The 14,999-nt window shown below is 50.1% G+C and overlaps 1 protein-coding gene across 1 annotated transcript; it reads left to right on the forward strand.

The window, feature by feature from the left end:
* The first annotated feature begins 184 nt into the window (after positions 1-184).
* Positions 185-13,653, forward strand: GOLT1A (golgi transport 1A). The gene is made up of 5 exons (XM_064593963.1): positions 185-304; positions 9,288-9,379; positions 10,402-10,580; positions 12,588-12,651; positions 13,304-13,653. Exons 1-5 carry the CDS (start codon positions 280-282, stop codon positions 13,340-13,342), a joined length of 399 nt encoding a protein of 132 aa, XP_064450033.1. The 5' UTR covers positions 185-279; the 3' UTR covers positions 13,343-13,653.
* Positions 13,654-14,999: the final 1,346 nt, after the last annotated feature.

Consider the following 14,999-nt stretch of genomic DNA (forward strand, 5'->3'; position numbering starts at 1 on the left):
GGGGGGGTTGCCTCCTCCAGGTAAGCGAGCGTGTGACAGGGGCCAGTGCCCTCTGGGACGACCCGGGAGAAGGGAGCCTACGACTTTAAGCAGCCATTTGGGTGAGGAGGGGGGGAGAGGTGGGGTTTGGAGAGGGGAGGGAGTTAATGATTTACCAGAGGCTCATTTCACAATTTATCAAGGGTCAGCTTCCCTGGAGCACGCACAAGAAGTCTGGTCCTCTCTGCTCCTCAGCCCTTGGCAGCTTCGACCCGGAAGGCCCCCCAGGCAGCCTGCGGCATGATCTCCATCACCGAGTGGCAGAGTGAGTGCAGGGGCCGGTGCCGTGGAGGGGGCTGGGCTGGACCGGAGGCTACAGGCTGGGGGGCGGGGGGGCGGGGCGGAGACGCTGCCCCTCCCAGCCCCGATCTCCCGCTGGGAACCTGTAAGGCGACCTCTGGAGCCGGTGGCCTGGAGCTGCTGTGCTGGCATCCTGCTGGCAGCATGGCTACGAGCGGGTGTGGCTCCCCTGCCTTCCAGTGGGTGGGTGTTGCTCGGGACAACCCCCCCAACTTCCCCGGCTAGCTAGACGCTGGTGCCTGGGGGAAGCGGCAAATTCACCACCCAAGCTGGTCCCTTCCCCATCATGGTTCTAGACCTGGGATGCTGCAAAGGTGGACTCAGGAGGTCTCTGCCCATTGAGACATTTTCCCCACAAACTCTCTGGGTCCCCTGTGGCCTTGGGGCCCTTCTTCTTCTTCTTCTTTTTAATTTTTTTTATTTTTAAAGTAAACTCTACTCCAAACGTGGGGCTTGAACTCACCACCCGACTGAGCCAGCCAGTGACCCCACCTTGGGTCCCTTCTTACCAGAAATTAAATTCCACCCCTGTCCCCAAATTACTGTACCCTCACTCCTAAATATCCTTATCCTTACCCTTCCTCGCGGGGAGATGGCAGGGAGGTAGCCCACAGGCCTGGCAGGGGCCGGGAGAACTGTGACTTAAAGCCTCTGAGCCCAGGGTTTCATCTGTGAACTGGTGATTCACTGAACATTCACTGAACAAATTTGTCTCGACTACGTGCTGAGCCTTGTGTTGGGCATGGAGTATACGAGAATATACTGAAATGGAACGGACATGTTCCTGCGTACATGCTGGAGTGGGGAAACAGGTAGTTAACAGATAAATCAGTAGGTAGTATGTCAGATGGTGATGGGTCCTCCGGACAAAATGAAACAGGCTGAGGAGCCTAGGGAGAGTGAGGTAGGAGGGGCTACTGGGCTGTGTAGAGTGGTTCGGAAAGGCTTCGCTGAGAAGGTACCTTTTATACAGAGACCTACAGGAAGCAAGGAAGCAAAGCTATGCAGCAGTCTGGAGGGGAAGCTGTTCCAGGATAGGGAACAGCCAGTGCAAAGGCCCTGAGGCATTAGTATGCTTAGTGTGTGCTGTGGCTGCAGCAAAGCCAGGAAAGGGGAGAGCGGTAGGAGTCTAGGTCCAGGAGGTCACTGAAAGATGAAGCTGTGTAAGAACTTTGGTTTTATCTCCACCAGATGGGAAATGACGGGAGAGTTTTGTGCAGAGAAGTGAGTGATGTGATCTATGTACATTTTTAAAAGATCACTCTGGGTGCCAGGTTGAAAATAGGCTGTAGAAGTGTGAGGTCAGCAACCGGGAGACCAGTTCTGAGGTGAGAGATGGTGGAGAACACCAGGACAGTGGCAGTGAAGCGGTGGACATGGCGAAGGCCGGATCAGCTCTGAGAAAATTGCTGGAAGGATTTGCTGATAGATGTGGGTGTGAGAGAAAGAAGGCGAGAATCCTGCCAGTATTTTTAGCCTGAGCAATTAGAAGGGTTGAGTTGGGTTTTAGACATGTTGAGTTTGATGTGCTAGTAGACATCCAGGTGAGATGTCAAGTAGGCAGTCAGGTATGTGAGTCTGGAGTTCAAGGTCAAGGCCTGAGTTAGACAAATTTGGGAATTCCCAGCATATAGATGGTATTTCAAACCATGAGAGTCCATGAGGTCACCTAGGGCACAGTTTCTCAGTTCCTTACTACTGGCATCTCGGAGCAGGATAATTCTTCGTTGTGGGGGTCTGTCCTAGATGCCAATATGTCCTACTCCCAGTAGTGACAATGAAAAATGTCAGCAGACATTGCCAAATGTCCCCTGGGGAATAAAATCACCCCTGCCCATCCCTCCAGTTGAGAACTCCTGACTTAGGAAATAAAAATAGAGAGAGAAGGGAGCTGTGGCCTGAGTCTAGTGGCAAGCCAACATTTTATTAAGCCAAAGTGTGCTAAGTCCTATGAGAGGGAGAGATGAGAGAACCAGATTTAGGTCAGGTAATCATGAGGGGACCAGGTTTCCCTAAGGAACCTTAAGACCTCAAGGATGAATATGCCTTAGGCAGATAACACATGGGAGGAAACCGCATATACAAAGGTCCTGAGGCAGGAAGGCTCATCATAGAAACAGTGGTGAAGGGAAGGGAAAGGAAGGGGAAGGAAGGAAGGAAGATGTGGTTAGAGTATGGTAGGCAAGGGGGATGGTGACAAGAGAGGAAGATTAACAAGCAAGCTGAGGCCCCATCATGCAGGGTCTGTAAGCCAAGGTGTGGCTGGGAGGACACTTTTAGTCGAGGCCCAGTGGGAAGCCATGAAGGATCCTAAGCAGCGCACTGACACGATTGGGTTGTATGCTTTCCAAGCCCCTTGACTACTGTGTGGGGATGGGATGAGAGGGGGCAGGACTAAAGCCGGGGACTAACTGGAAAATGTTGTAGAAATCCAGGAAAGAGATAATGGTGGCTTGGAATTAAGCAGTAAGAGTGGAGAAAAATGCACCGCTTTCAAGATACCTCAGGGAAGAAGAAGCAATAAAACTTAGCTGTGGTTTGCACAGGGAGGAGCAGTGAGCGAGACTCACAGATGGCTCGTGGGCTTCTGCCTCAAGTGGCTGGCTGCGGGGGGTGACATTTGTATTCATTTGGGGAAAACCGGGAAGGGCGCAGGGTGAAGGAAGAAGCCCAATAGCTCAGTTTGGACCTGTTGAGTTAAAGATGCCCCAGAGAGAGAAAACCAAATGAGCAGGGATGCCAAGTCAGCTGCTGGGTAGGAGCTTGGCAGCTCAAAGACAGGCATGGGCTAGAAAGATAAATATCGACGTTGTCAGCACCCGAGTGATATTTAAAGACATGGGAATGAGTGTGAAATAGAATGAGAGGAGAAGCGAGCTTGGGCTGAAGCCCTGAGCAATTCAAACCCCAAGAGGAAGAGGAAGAAGCAGGAGCCAGCAAAGGAGGCTGGGCAAGTGCGGTCAAGAGCAGCAGGATGAAAATCAAGGATAGGGTGTCACAGAAGCCAAGAGAGGATATTTTAAGAGGGGAGAGGCCGAGAGCGGATAGATGAGCGCCAGCGTCCGTTCATCGGATCTGGGAACACGGACGCCGTTGTGGTCAAAGCAGGAGCAGCTCCTGTGGACGGCCTTGGGAGGGGAAATGGACGGGACTGGGCTGGCTAAAGGCACTTAAAAAAAAAAAACTAACTGAATTTATTTGAGAGAGAGAGAGAGAACGAGCAGAGGAGCGGCAGAGGGACAAGCAGACTCCCTGCTGAGCATGGACCACCACCCCCCATGCGGGGCTCTATCCCAGGACCTGGAGATCATGACCTGAGCTGAAGGCAGACGCTTCAATGACTGAGCCACCCAGGCGCTCCTAAAAGCACTTTTCCTAGAGCCAGACAACTGGGTGCAAACCCTGGTTCTGCCAGCTCCTGGCTGTGTAGCCCCGGGCAAGGACTTACCCTTTCAGTGGTTCCATTTCTGTTTGTGAAATGGGACTAACAGAGCAAGAGGGTTTCCTACATAACCTACTTCATAGGCAGATATGAAAATCAAATGAGTTGATATATGCAAAGTACCTGGACTGTGCCTGGCACAGGGTGCTTATTAGCGTTAGCAGTTATCCCTGTTAATCACTGTTGTTAATCTTGAAAGTGACCTGGAGGGCTCTTTCTTCCTCCCTATTCCCATTCCTGACTCAGTCCTAAAACCATTAGGTCGAAGGGGGAGGGTGCTGCCCAGGGCGGGTGGCAGAGCCCTCACTGGGTGACAAGGGTGTTCTCACTGGGGGCCACTGTCTGCCAGGCAGGATGAGAAGGACATCCTGGCAGGGGTGGGGTAGGGGCTGGAGAGTAACTTTATAGTGGCAGGGGGGGGCGTCCCAGCAGACGCCACCTTAATCAAGCGATGGAGAAACATCAGCTCTAGCTTATCTCCAGCAGGGGGAGCGCTGCCCCATCTGTCTGGCTCCCAGCAGGCACTTCGGTCCCTCCTGGTGACAGGCCCCATCTCCTGCCCTCTCTGCCATGCTTGCTGCCCCTAGAACTTCAGGAGCATCCCCAGTTGGTAACAACTGAAATCACGAAGCTTCTGGAAGCAAGAGGCAAAGGAAGGTCTGAGGCTTGCCTATGAGAGACACAGTTTGCGACCGCTTTTCTGCAAGGTGTTGTGTCCACGGTGCAGTTTCCCCACTGAACGCCGGAAGCAGTAGGTTGCCCCCATCACAGGAAAATTCTAGAATTGTATCAGCCCTTGAAGAAGAATGTGGGGCAGGGTGGGAAAGTAATAACTATGCAGGCCAGGAAATCACTGTTGCAGGAGAAAGTAGAATAGAGGAGACAAGACATAATGTGAATTTAAGAAACTTCTGCTGTCTCTACAAAATGAGTAAGAGGCTCTTCTGAAGTGTTTACAGGGGGGACATATGGATATTTTAACAAAACAAAATGAAAACCCGGTAAGATATTTACATTGTGTTTCCACACAAAAACATCTGCTAAAGCAGATAGAGGGGAAGGTGTATCATCAGAATTGGAATCAATGACGTATTTTTATGGCAGGTGTAAGCTGATAACAGAGACTTTTAACACAGGCATAAAAACTTAAAGTACTTTGCCATTCAGATGAAAGAAGCAGGGTTATGGATGGTCTTCCTCCACGATATCCTAGCCTATATAAAATTATCATGATGAAGTAGTTGTGCGCCTAGATCCTCAACTTATTGTCTCTGAGGATGTAATTCAAACAGGTGTTACTGGGAAGTAGACGTAGGAAACCAATCCATTTATATCACAGAGGTTTGTCAGAAACAGGAGGAACCAGCCATTAGTAGAAGATGGATTCCAGGCAGCTGGATGATGTGTTGAGAGAGAGGATGTTGCCTTGGGTCCTAACAAAATCCAGCTCTGCCAAAGAGAAACCCAGTGAGAATGGCATTTTTCTGTACATTTGGTCTGTAATCTGAATGATAAATCTCATCTCTATTTTTTTTTAAGATTTTCTTTTTAAGTAATCTCTGCACCCAACGTGAGTCTCAAACCCCAAGATCAAGAGTCACGCACTCTACTGACTGAGCCAGCCAGCTGCCCCTAATCTCATCTCTCTATATTTTTTTAAAGCTTTTTTTTTTTAAGATTTTATTCATTTATTTAATTGACGGGGGGGGGGGAATACAAGCAGGGGGAGTGTGAGAGGGAGAAGCAGGTTTCCCGCCAAGCAGAGAGCCTGATGCGGGGCTCAATCCCAGGACCCTGGGACCATGACCTGAGCCGAAGGCAGTCACTTAACCAACTGAGCCACCCAGGCACCCCTCATCTCTATATTTTTAATGATTCTTTTAAAGAAGTCCTTTGGCCTTATTTCTGTACTGACACTGATCCCAATCCTCTTAAGATCTGTACAGTAACAGATTATGAAAAATGACCAGAAGGTAATGGTGTTGTTTCATTTACCTTCTGTTGTAAACAGAACTTAACCAGTAGGTCTAGTCTCAAAAATTTTATTTTTGTTTTATTTTTACAGTCTGCCTCTGAACAACCAGACTTTTAACAGCTTTTTACAACTATCTCTAAAAGCATGGCAATAATTTCATAGGTATTGTGAGGCCCGATTCTAAGATGTTAGTTAATGAGTTCAGTAAAATTTTTTTTCTTTAAAAATTACCTGTATATTCCCTTTTAAAAAATTAAGCCAACTTCAATTTCTAAAAATTAAGCCATTTTTTAAAGTTTATTTTTTTAGTAATCTCTACACCCAATGTGGGGCTCGAACCACAATCCCGAGGTCAAGAGTCGCATGCTCCACCAACTGAGCCAGCCAGGGGACCCTAAAAATTAAGCCATTTTTAATAAAGTTATACATGTTGTGGTTTAAAAAGACAGTCTTGCCATATCCCCAACTACCATGTAATTTACAATAAAAAGAAAATAAGGCATTCTAGCTATATGAAGTAGATAACGTTGCAAGACTATACAATGTAAACTTGAAGCGGTACAATATCATCAGTAATATTTTCAAAGGAGGCAACAGAATTCCATTTGCAATACCATCAAAAAGAATAAAATACTTAGAAACAAACTTAACCAAGGAGGCAAAAGACTTAATGAAAACCACTAAATGTTGCTGGAGAAAATTTTAAAAGACACAAATAAATAGAAAGTCATCCCATGTTTATGGATTATAAGATTTAACATTGTTAAGATGTCAATATTACCCAAAGCAATCTATAGATTCAGTGTGATTTCTATCAAAATCCCAATGACATTTTTTTGTGGAAACAGAAAAATCCATTGTAAAATGCACATGGAACCTCAAGGAATCTCAAATAATGAAAGCAATCTTGAAAGAGAGGAACAAAGTTGGAGGTTTCACACTTACTGATTTCAAAACTTATTACAAAACTACAGTGTTCAGAACAGTGTGGGACTAGCATAGAGACAGACACATAGACCAAAGGGATAGAATAGAGAGCCCAGAAATAGACCCAGGCAAAGATGGTCAAATGATTTTCAACAAGGGTGCCAAGACCATTCAGTGGGGAAATGGCAATCTCTTCAACAAATGATGTTGGGCGAACTGGACATCCACATGCAAAAGAATGAAGTTGAACCTGTACTTTACACCGTCTGCAAAACTAAGCTCAAAGTTTATCTTAACTCAAAGCAAGAGCTAAAAACTATAAAGCTCTTAAAAAAAAACTTAGGAGAAAAGCTTCATGACACTGGAATTGATAATGATTTCTTGGATTGGATACCAAAAATATAGGCAACTAAGGAAAAAGTAGTTAAATTGGAGTATATCAAAATTGAAAACTTCCCTGCATCAGAGGACACGATCAACACAGTGAAAAGGCAACCTATGGAATGGAAGAAAGTATTTGCAAATCATGTATCTGATGAGGGGTTAATATCCACAATATATAAAGAACTCCTACAACTCAACAGCAACAACAAAAACCCCCAAACGACCTGTTAAAATAGACAAAGGACTTGAATTGACTTGAATTTCTCTAAAGATATACAGATGGCCAACAAGCACATGAGAAGATGCTCAACATCACTCACCATCAGGGAAATGCAAATCAAAACCACAGTGAGATGCCACTCACACCCATTAAGATGGACGCTATCAAGAACAAAACAAAAAACAGAAAATAACACGTGTTGGCGAGGATGTAGAGAAATTGGAACCCTTGTGCCCTGCTAGTGAGAATGTAACTGGTCCAGCTACCCTGGAAAATAGTGTGGAGGGCCCTCAGAAACTTAAAAATAGAACTACCATATCATCCAGCAATTCCACTTCTGGATATATATCCAAAAGAAGTGAAGGCAGAATCTTGAGAAGATATTCATTCATCCATGTTCACAGCAGCATTATTTATAGTAGCCAAAAGGTGGAAGCCATCCAAGGCTCCACCCACAGATGAGCAGATAAACAAAATGCATTATAAACATACAATGAATTATTATTCAGCCTTAAAAAAGGAAGGGAATTCTGACACCTGCTACCGCCTGGATGAACCTGGAGGCCATTATACTAAGTGAAATTAGCCATTCACATGAAAACACTGTATCATTTCCCAGATGAGCTTCCTATAGCAGAGTCAGAATCATAGAAACAGAAAGTAGAGCTGTGATTGCCAGGGGCTGGGGAGGGGAGAATGGGGAGTCAGTGTTTAATGGGACAGAGTTTCAGTTTTGCAAGATGATGGAGTCCTGGAGATGGATGGTGGTGATGGTTGCACAACAATGTGAATGAGCTTCACACCACTGGGCATATACTTAAAAATGGTTAAGATGCTAAATTTAGTATATGTGCTGCCAAAGCGAGCACAATTTTATCACAATTTAAAGTGGGAGTTTACTTCAATTTAAAAATGAAACAACACAATGAATTGTCATTTGTTGAGTATCAGAATAGCAAAGATAAGTAAAAATTAACAATTTTTTGTGATGGAGAGGGTTTCAGAAAAAAGCAACTTCATATCCTGTTATTGTTACAACCCTTCCTGAGGGAAGTAATTTGAAAAAAAAATGTATCAAAATGTCAAAGATGTAGCCCTTGACCAAACAGGGGGTCCCTAATATCCTGTGCTTCTGCCTGTGGACTCACTGGCTCTCAGCCAACTCCTACAACTTCAAAGATTACCCTGAGACTTAAAGCAAAAACACACAATACAAAGTGGGGTGGGGTGTTGTCAGTGTGGGTCCAACCTGGTGCAGAACTGCCCAGCCATGGGACTGACGTTAGAGGAAGCCCAGGGGTGTGGGGGACTGGGCACCCGAGGTACAGCGGCGGGAGGGAAGGTGCAGAATGGGGCAGCAGGTGCTGGCTAGGGTGCAGACTCTCAGGTAAGCACATTCCTTCTATTTTTCCAATCAAGTGTGAGAGGTCATCACCTGAAAGCTGGGGACAGCGGCATTTAGAGGAGGAAGCACACCGTGTGAAGAGTTATCTAGGAAGGCAAACCTGTTGAGAAATCAAGTGGGACAGCTGGTTCTAAGCCTTTTCTGGGCTGGTGGTCGTGAACTGTCAGTGGCACCCTTCTGCCTGGGTATTGAGTTGGGCATCAGCGGCTCCCAGCTGCAGGAAGACAGGATGGGAGGGACCCAACCCTGACCATTATCTGGCCACTGTAGCATTTGCAAACAAGAGGAAGCTGAAAAGAGAAAGCAGTGAGGCAAGTGTTAACTACCTCGCAGAGCCGTGGTGAGGACAGAATGCCACAGAGTACAGAACTGACCAGCAGTTTGCAGGTGCTAAACATAAATCTGTGCCCACCTTCCCTTTCCTTTCCCGTCCCATCATTCCCCTTGAGCGCAGAAGCTGAGATTCCTGGGTAGAAATGGAGCCACCCCATCCCCCACTCCCCAGAGGGCAACTGTCCAGTGGCAATGGGGGAAACTTCCAGCATCCCATCTGCTCCCCAAAGCCCATCCCCCCCAACCTCCTTGCCCATTGCAGAGATTGGCGTGGGTACCACCGGCTTCGGCATCTTCTTCATCCTCCTTGGAATACTCCTGTACTTTGATTCCGTGCTCCTGGCCTTCGGAAACGTGAGTCCCCCAGCCTGTGTACTTTCCCCACCAACCTACCTGAGGTCTCTATTGCCTGGAAGGTCAGCCCCAAGTTCATTCAAATCGTGCCCATCCAAGGGTCAGTACCATCAAGCCCTGGAAGGTGAGGGTGGCTGGGGATGCACAGTGAGGCGCGCGGGGCACAGAGAATCTGAGGACGTGAATTCTCATGGCAAGCTCTGGGTGAGGCCCTGCAGCTACCAAGACGAATCGGCCACCATCCCTGCCATTGTAATTCCCCCCACCCAGTCGAGGGATAGGGACACAACCCGAACGTCCATAACTGCGAAGGAAGGCAGGGGCAGCCATAAAGTCACAGTAAGATAAGCACATTGAATATAAAACATTGGAGGAAAGAAAGCACGCCCAACTGCAGAAGGATGAGGAATTTGGAAAGGAAGTGGGTGTGAAGCGGGATGAAGCACTTGCAGGCAGATGAACAACGAGAGAAAAGGTATGGAGAAGGGGAGAGAAGGCATGGAACATGCTGGAAGAAAGCCAGAGAGTTCAATTTGATGGACACCTAGGCACTCCTAAGGGACCATTAGGAGCCAAGCTGAAGGTAATGACTGGGCCAGACAGCGGAGTCCCGAGGGTTCCATGTGACTCTGGGTATGGCTGCCTACACCTCAGCGTTCATGTCTGTAAAATGGACAGACTCTATCTATCCCTCCTTCCTTGCGAGGTGTGTGGAGAGATGAAGTCATATATGAAAAAGTGTCTGGGATCCAAGAAGTTGGGTTGAATTGGGTGAGCAGTTGGGAGACCAAAGTTCTCCTTGTCCATCCACCTATCTCTGGGCAGCTCGATTCCTAACCAGCAGAAATGACTCAAGGCTCTGGGAGTTTGCCACACTGTGGGGTCACTCTCTCTGATGTGTCCCTCTTTGAAGCATTAGCAAGTCCTGCCCCATGCCTGACGTGGGGCGCCAGGCCTGACCCCTGACTCCCAGGGGCGTTCCTGTGTTTGCTCTCATGCTTCTCTCCCTCCCTCCCCCGCAGTTGCTGTTCATGACCGGCCTCTTGTTCATCATCGGCCTGAGGAGGACATTTTCCTTCTTCTTCCAGAGGCACAAGCTCAAAGGGACCAGCTTCTTTCTGGGGGGTGTGGTCATTGTACTGTTGCGCTGGCCCCTCCTGGGCATGTTCCTGGAGACCTATGGATTCTTTAGCCTCTTCAAGTGAGTGCAGGTCTCTTTCCCCTGGACGAGCCCCACTAGGGCCTCTGAGTAGCTGAGATCAGCCCACCGGGTTTGGGCAGCACGACCAGCAGCAGGGTGTGCAGAAGCTGGGACTCTATCCTGCAGATGGGGGTCGTGGAAGGACTGAAAAGGCAGGAGGGGCATCAGGCAGACACTTTCCAAGACATCCTACTCCAACAGTAGGATGAAGGACAAATTGGAGGGATCGGCCCATCCATCAGCAAACATTGAGCACCTGCTGTGTGCCTGGCACTGTGCCTGCCCCCAAGGAGGAGATAGAGGGCCTGCCTTCAAGTTGAACAACCCAGCAGGGAGGAAGGGCAGTGAACTAGCATCTTCCAGGCCCGTCATATGCCCCAAGCACGCTCACAATCATCACTCACTTTGTCGTCCCTACGACACGCTGCAGGACTGCTTTCTGCAGATAAGGAAACCATCTCAGAGAGGCTGCCCCTGCCCAAGGTCTCACAGATTGTATGCCGAGGATCTGGACTGGATCCAGCTGTGCCTGGCTGCTGGCCCCACATCCCTCGGCCTGGCCTGCTGACAAGTGAGTCGGAAGTCAGCGAAGATGTGTGGCCACTGCCAGGGCCAGGGGAGGGGTCCTAGAGGAAGCAGGACCTGGAATAGGCCCTGGGGACAGGCAGGCAGGCTTTAAGAGGAGACTACAGGGTGTTTAAGGAGAAGAAAGGAAAGGCTGCTGAGGAAGGAGGGGCGAGGGAGGGAAGACTCTCAGTGTCTCTGGGGATGGGGATGACGGGGGCTGGAAGAAACATGGCTTATGGAATCATGGGAAGGAGCCAGGGTCAGGACCTCGGGTTCTCATAAGGCCTTCCGTTTGCTCACTGCAGCCTTGAAAACACCTTGATGAGCCCGAGTGCCCCAGACCACCTAGACATCCTATAAAGTGGTTTCAGGAAACTAAATTTTCTCACACACGCTCTGCCATTCACTTACTTAATATTCAAATATGTCATCATTTAGTCATTTATTCAAATAGTCAAAAACGTAAAAAAAGGACCCACTGCATGCCAAATCCAGAGCTAGGTGTGGGGCTGTGGTACTAAACCAGGAGAAACTCCCTGAGGAACTTGCAACCTAGTTGAGAAGACAAATTCTGACAACAGTGACCATCTTCTGAGGGACTAGAACCATGAGTGGGGCCACCGCAGATTCTGTAGTTTGAACCAACAGTAAACCTTGACGGAGTCCCCTGGCAACAGCATTGCTGGGGGCAGAAATCCCAAATGGGACCTCTAAGGGATGTCAGAGATGCCCCCGAACCTCAGGGAAATGAAGCCCAAGGAAAGGAAGTAGCTCAGCCAGAATTCAAAGTTCTAACCCCCTCGCCTCTGCACACACGCAGGGCTCCCTCCCCATGCTAACCTCAGTGCCTCCAAGCCCTTTGAAGGATCCCACACATGCGCCCAGCCAGGCCTTGCCAGGGTGTGTCTGAGAAGAGTGGGCGTGCCAAGAGCAAAGACTTCACGCACGGGATGCCGAGGCGAGCGGGAAAATCATCACGGGCACAGCCTCCACCAGCCGCCCATGCCTGGAGCCCAGGAGATCTGCGGCAGGCGGTATACACACAACCTAGGGAGGTGCAGACAGTGACAGTCATGTAAACGAAAGCTTCCCCAACATTTCTTTGTATAAGGCCCTATGGTGTAGGTACTATTATTATTAATGCCATTTACAGCTGGAAACTGAGATTCAGAGAAGTTAAGGAATTTGCCCAAGTTTATACGGCACCAGGAAGTGGTAGAGCCAAGATTTGAATCCAAGGAGCCTGATCCCAGCCCCTTTATTCTTACCCTCTCCACATGGTTGTCTCCCCAAAACCAGGGGTGCAGAACCAAGCGGGGTCCCAGTGCCCGGGGGCCCACTTTCTTGGGAACCAAAGCTGGAGCCTTTGGGTGGACCTCAGCCTGGATACCCTCTCCCCCAAGGCCATCACTGACCCCTCTCCCCACCCTCTGCTCCTAGGGGCTTTTTCCCTGCCGTCTTTGGCTTCCTGGGCAATGCCTCCAACATCCCCTTCCTGAGCGAGGTAAGTGGATGATGCATGTGGCTTAGTGGTGGTGCCTTGGGGTGGGGGGCCCTGGTGAGACTGCGGCCCCCGCGCAGCGGACCTTTCCCCATCTCCCCTCAAGCCCCTTTCCCCAGGTTGGCCAGCCTCAGCACCCCTTCCCGTCCCCACACCATCTCCATCTGCCCAGAGCAGCTGAGGAGAGGGGACCCGGGAGCATTGTGCCTGAGGCCTGGGTAGAGAGCAAGGTGGCTATTCGTAGCTCCTTATTAGAGCCAAAGAAACAGATTCAGAGAGTCTAGGTGACCCAGCCAGAAAGTGCCAGGGATTTCTGGAGAGCTGGCTGAGTCAGCCCCAGGCATGGAGAGGATGTATGACAGCCAATGACAGCAGCAGTGGGTGGCACATTCCGCCCTCTCCATGGGGCAGGCATGGGGCAGTTGTCCCCAGCCGCTGCCCCTCCCTTTCTCTAAAGCATATTTGCTGACAGAATGGGAGCTCTCTGAGAAGCTCGGGGCGGCCCTGCAGCCAGCTGGCTCATCCCAGTGGCCCCCTCTCCCTATTTGCACTTGGCACCGCTCCTGGCCCTAAAGACCCACTCCACAATAACCGAGATAGAGACGGGGTTTGCTCCTCACTCTTTGTCTGGAGTAATGATTCTTGGCTCCCACAGCTGTTCCGGAGGCTTCAGGGCACCAGATCAATGGTCTGAACAGCAGAGATGAGCTCCTTGAACTTGGATCATTGGTTGAGGGGGCTGGAAAGGAAATGGGGTCCGCCCCCACCCTGCACTGACTCATCTCCCGCATCATGCCCAGACCGCTCCAAGTCCAGAAGGAGGGACGGAGTTGAATGACTGACTGCAAATCCCCAAGTCAACTCAAAAGGCTGTTGGCATGGCTGGGAGCAGAGATCCGGGGGGGCCCCCAGAGAGACCGGACTGGGGCTGGTATCACATCCTGCCCTGCATTTATGGGAGGAAAGCAAAGATTAAATCCCCAAGCTGTGTGTCTGAGACTCAAAGTCACTGTCTCCAGCCTGTCAAGTCCAGTCCCTGACTCAGGGCAGGCCGACGCACGGCATTCCATGGAGTGAGGGGCAGGCCGGCTCCCGGAGGCTGTCATTTTTATCCTGGTGGTTAACAGTCCTAATGAGTGAGATAATATGTTTGTAAACCCCTGTTAGCAGTAGGCATCAGACAAGTGATGGGTATTAATCCTGCATACTGGTGGGAAATGCTACTCAACCATTAATTAGATGGATGTGGGCACAGGGCACCCACAGGTAGCCCCTGTGCTGAGAGAGCTTCCTGTCTGAGGGTGGAGACATCGCCCCTGCCTTCGGAGAGCCCAAATCTGATGGAGGAGACATTCTCTGTCCTGGCGAGCCCCTCAGCCCAGGGTAAAGAGTGTTCTTGCAGGCCCAGGTAGGAGACGAGTGCCTTGCAATGCGTGCATTTAGTAACTCCCTGTGAGGGCCCTCGGCATCTATACCGAGCACAGGGGTGCGTGCTGAGGGTGCAAAAGGAAGCCGGTCGCTGCAGAGCAAGGTACACAGCAATCCCAAAGCAGTGTGATCATGAGACGTGCAGGGGGACCCGGGAGCAGCAGGGTCAGGTGCGTCAGGTGCTGTACCTGGAGGTTAACTCTCTGGGTTTCCTGGGCACTTCCCAGGGACACCCACCTTCTAGAGCTGCTTTCTTCGTCCCCTAGGTCAGACTGTGCCTTTCTCTCCCTTCCGCCCCCTTCATTTTGCTCTCTTCACACGGGGTGCTCTTGTGGCTCTTGTCTGAGGGCACGAGCCCCCCCTTCCCCTCCCCCTCAGATCATCCATTTCCATGTCATTTGGGGCAGAATGGGTCTCCCGCTAAGTGGGTCTGGGGCGAAGGGGGTGAGGAGGTTGGAAGGACCAGTGGGAATCAGAAAGCCAGCCTTGGAGGGCTTCTGGAGGGGGAGAAAGAGGCTGATTTGTCCTGAGAGCCAGGCGGTGGGAGGCAGCAAACGCTGGGCTCTCCGAGGGGTCTGAGGAGGGGGAGGAGGCAGAGGTGGGCCTGTGCCTGGAGACGTCACCTTGGGCTTTATAAAACGGCCGTGATCAGGCCACTGCGGGGCCCAGCTCCCCTCTCTGTGCGTGTTCAGCGACCCAAGCAGCGCCTGGAGACCCCACGGAACTCCGACCCCGCCCGACAGAGCCAAGGTAGGTACACGAGGGCACCCCCACTTGGAGAGGGGTCTGCCTAACCCCAGGGAGGATCCCCAGGGAGGAGCAGGAATTTCCTTCTAAGACTGACAAGACATATCCCTGGCTGGCAAAGGGGGCGCTGATCTTTCCTGATTATCAGTTTGGCCAGATGATTCTGCGATGTCTCG

Source organism: Mirounga angustirostris, unplaced genomic scaffold, assembly GCF_029215605.1.
Source record: "Mirounga angustirostris isolate CCGP_5_RB_7025 unplaced genomic scaffold, mMirAng1.0.hap1 SCAF_6, whole genome shotgun sequence".
In the NCBI taxonomy this organism is placed as follows: domain Eukaryota; kingdom Metazoa; phylum Chordata; class Mammalia; order Carnivora; family Phocidae; genus Mirounga; species Mirounga angustirostris.

Bases quoted from the DNA above. Each gene is read 5' to 3' on its own strand.
- GOLT1A (XM_064593963.1), top strand. From the start codon at position 280: ATGATCTCCATCACCGAGTGGCAGA. The intron at 10,581-12,587 runs GTGAGTGCAGGT...CTCTGCTCCTAG, and splicing joins GGATTCTTTAGCCTCTTCAA to GGGCTTTTTCCCTGCCGTCT. The intron at 12,652-13,303 runs GTAAGTGGATGA...TGGCTCCCACAG, and splicing joins ACATCCCCTTCCTGAGCGAG to CTGTTCCGGAGGCTTCAGGG.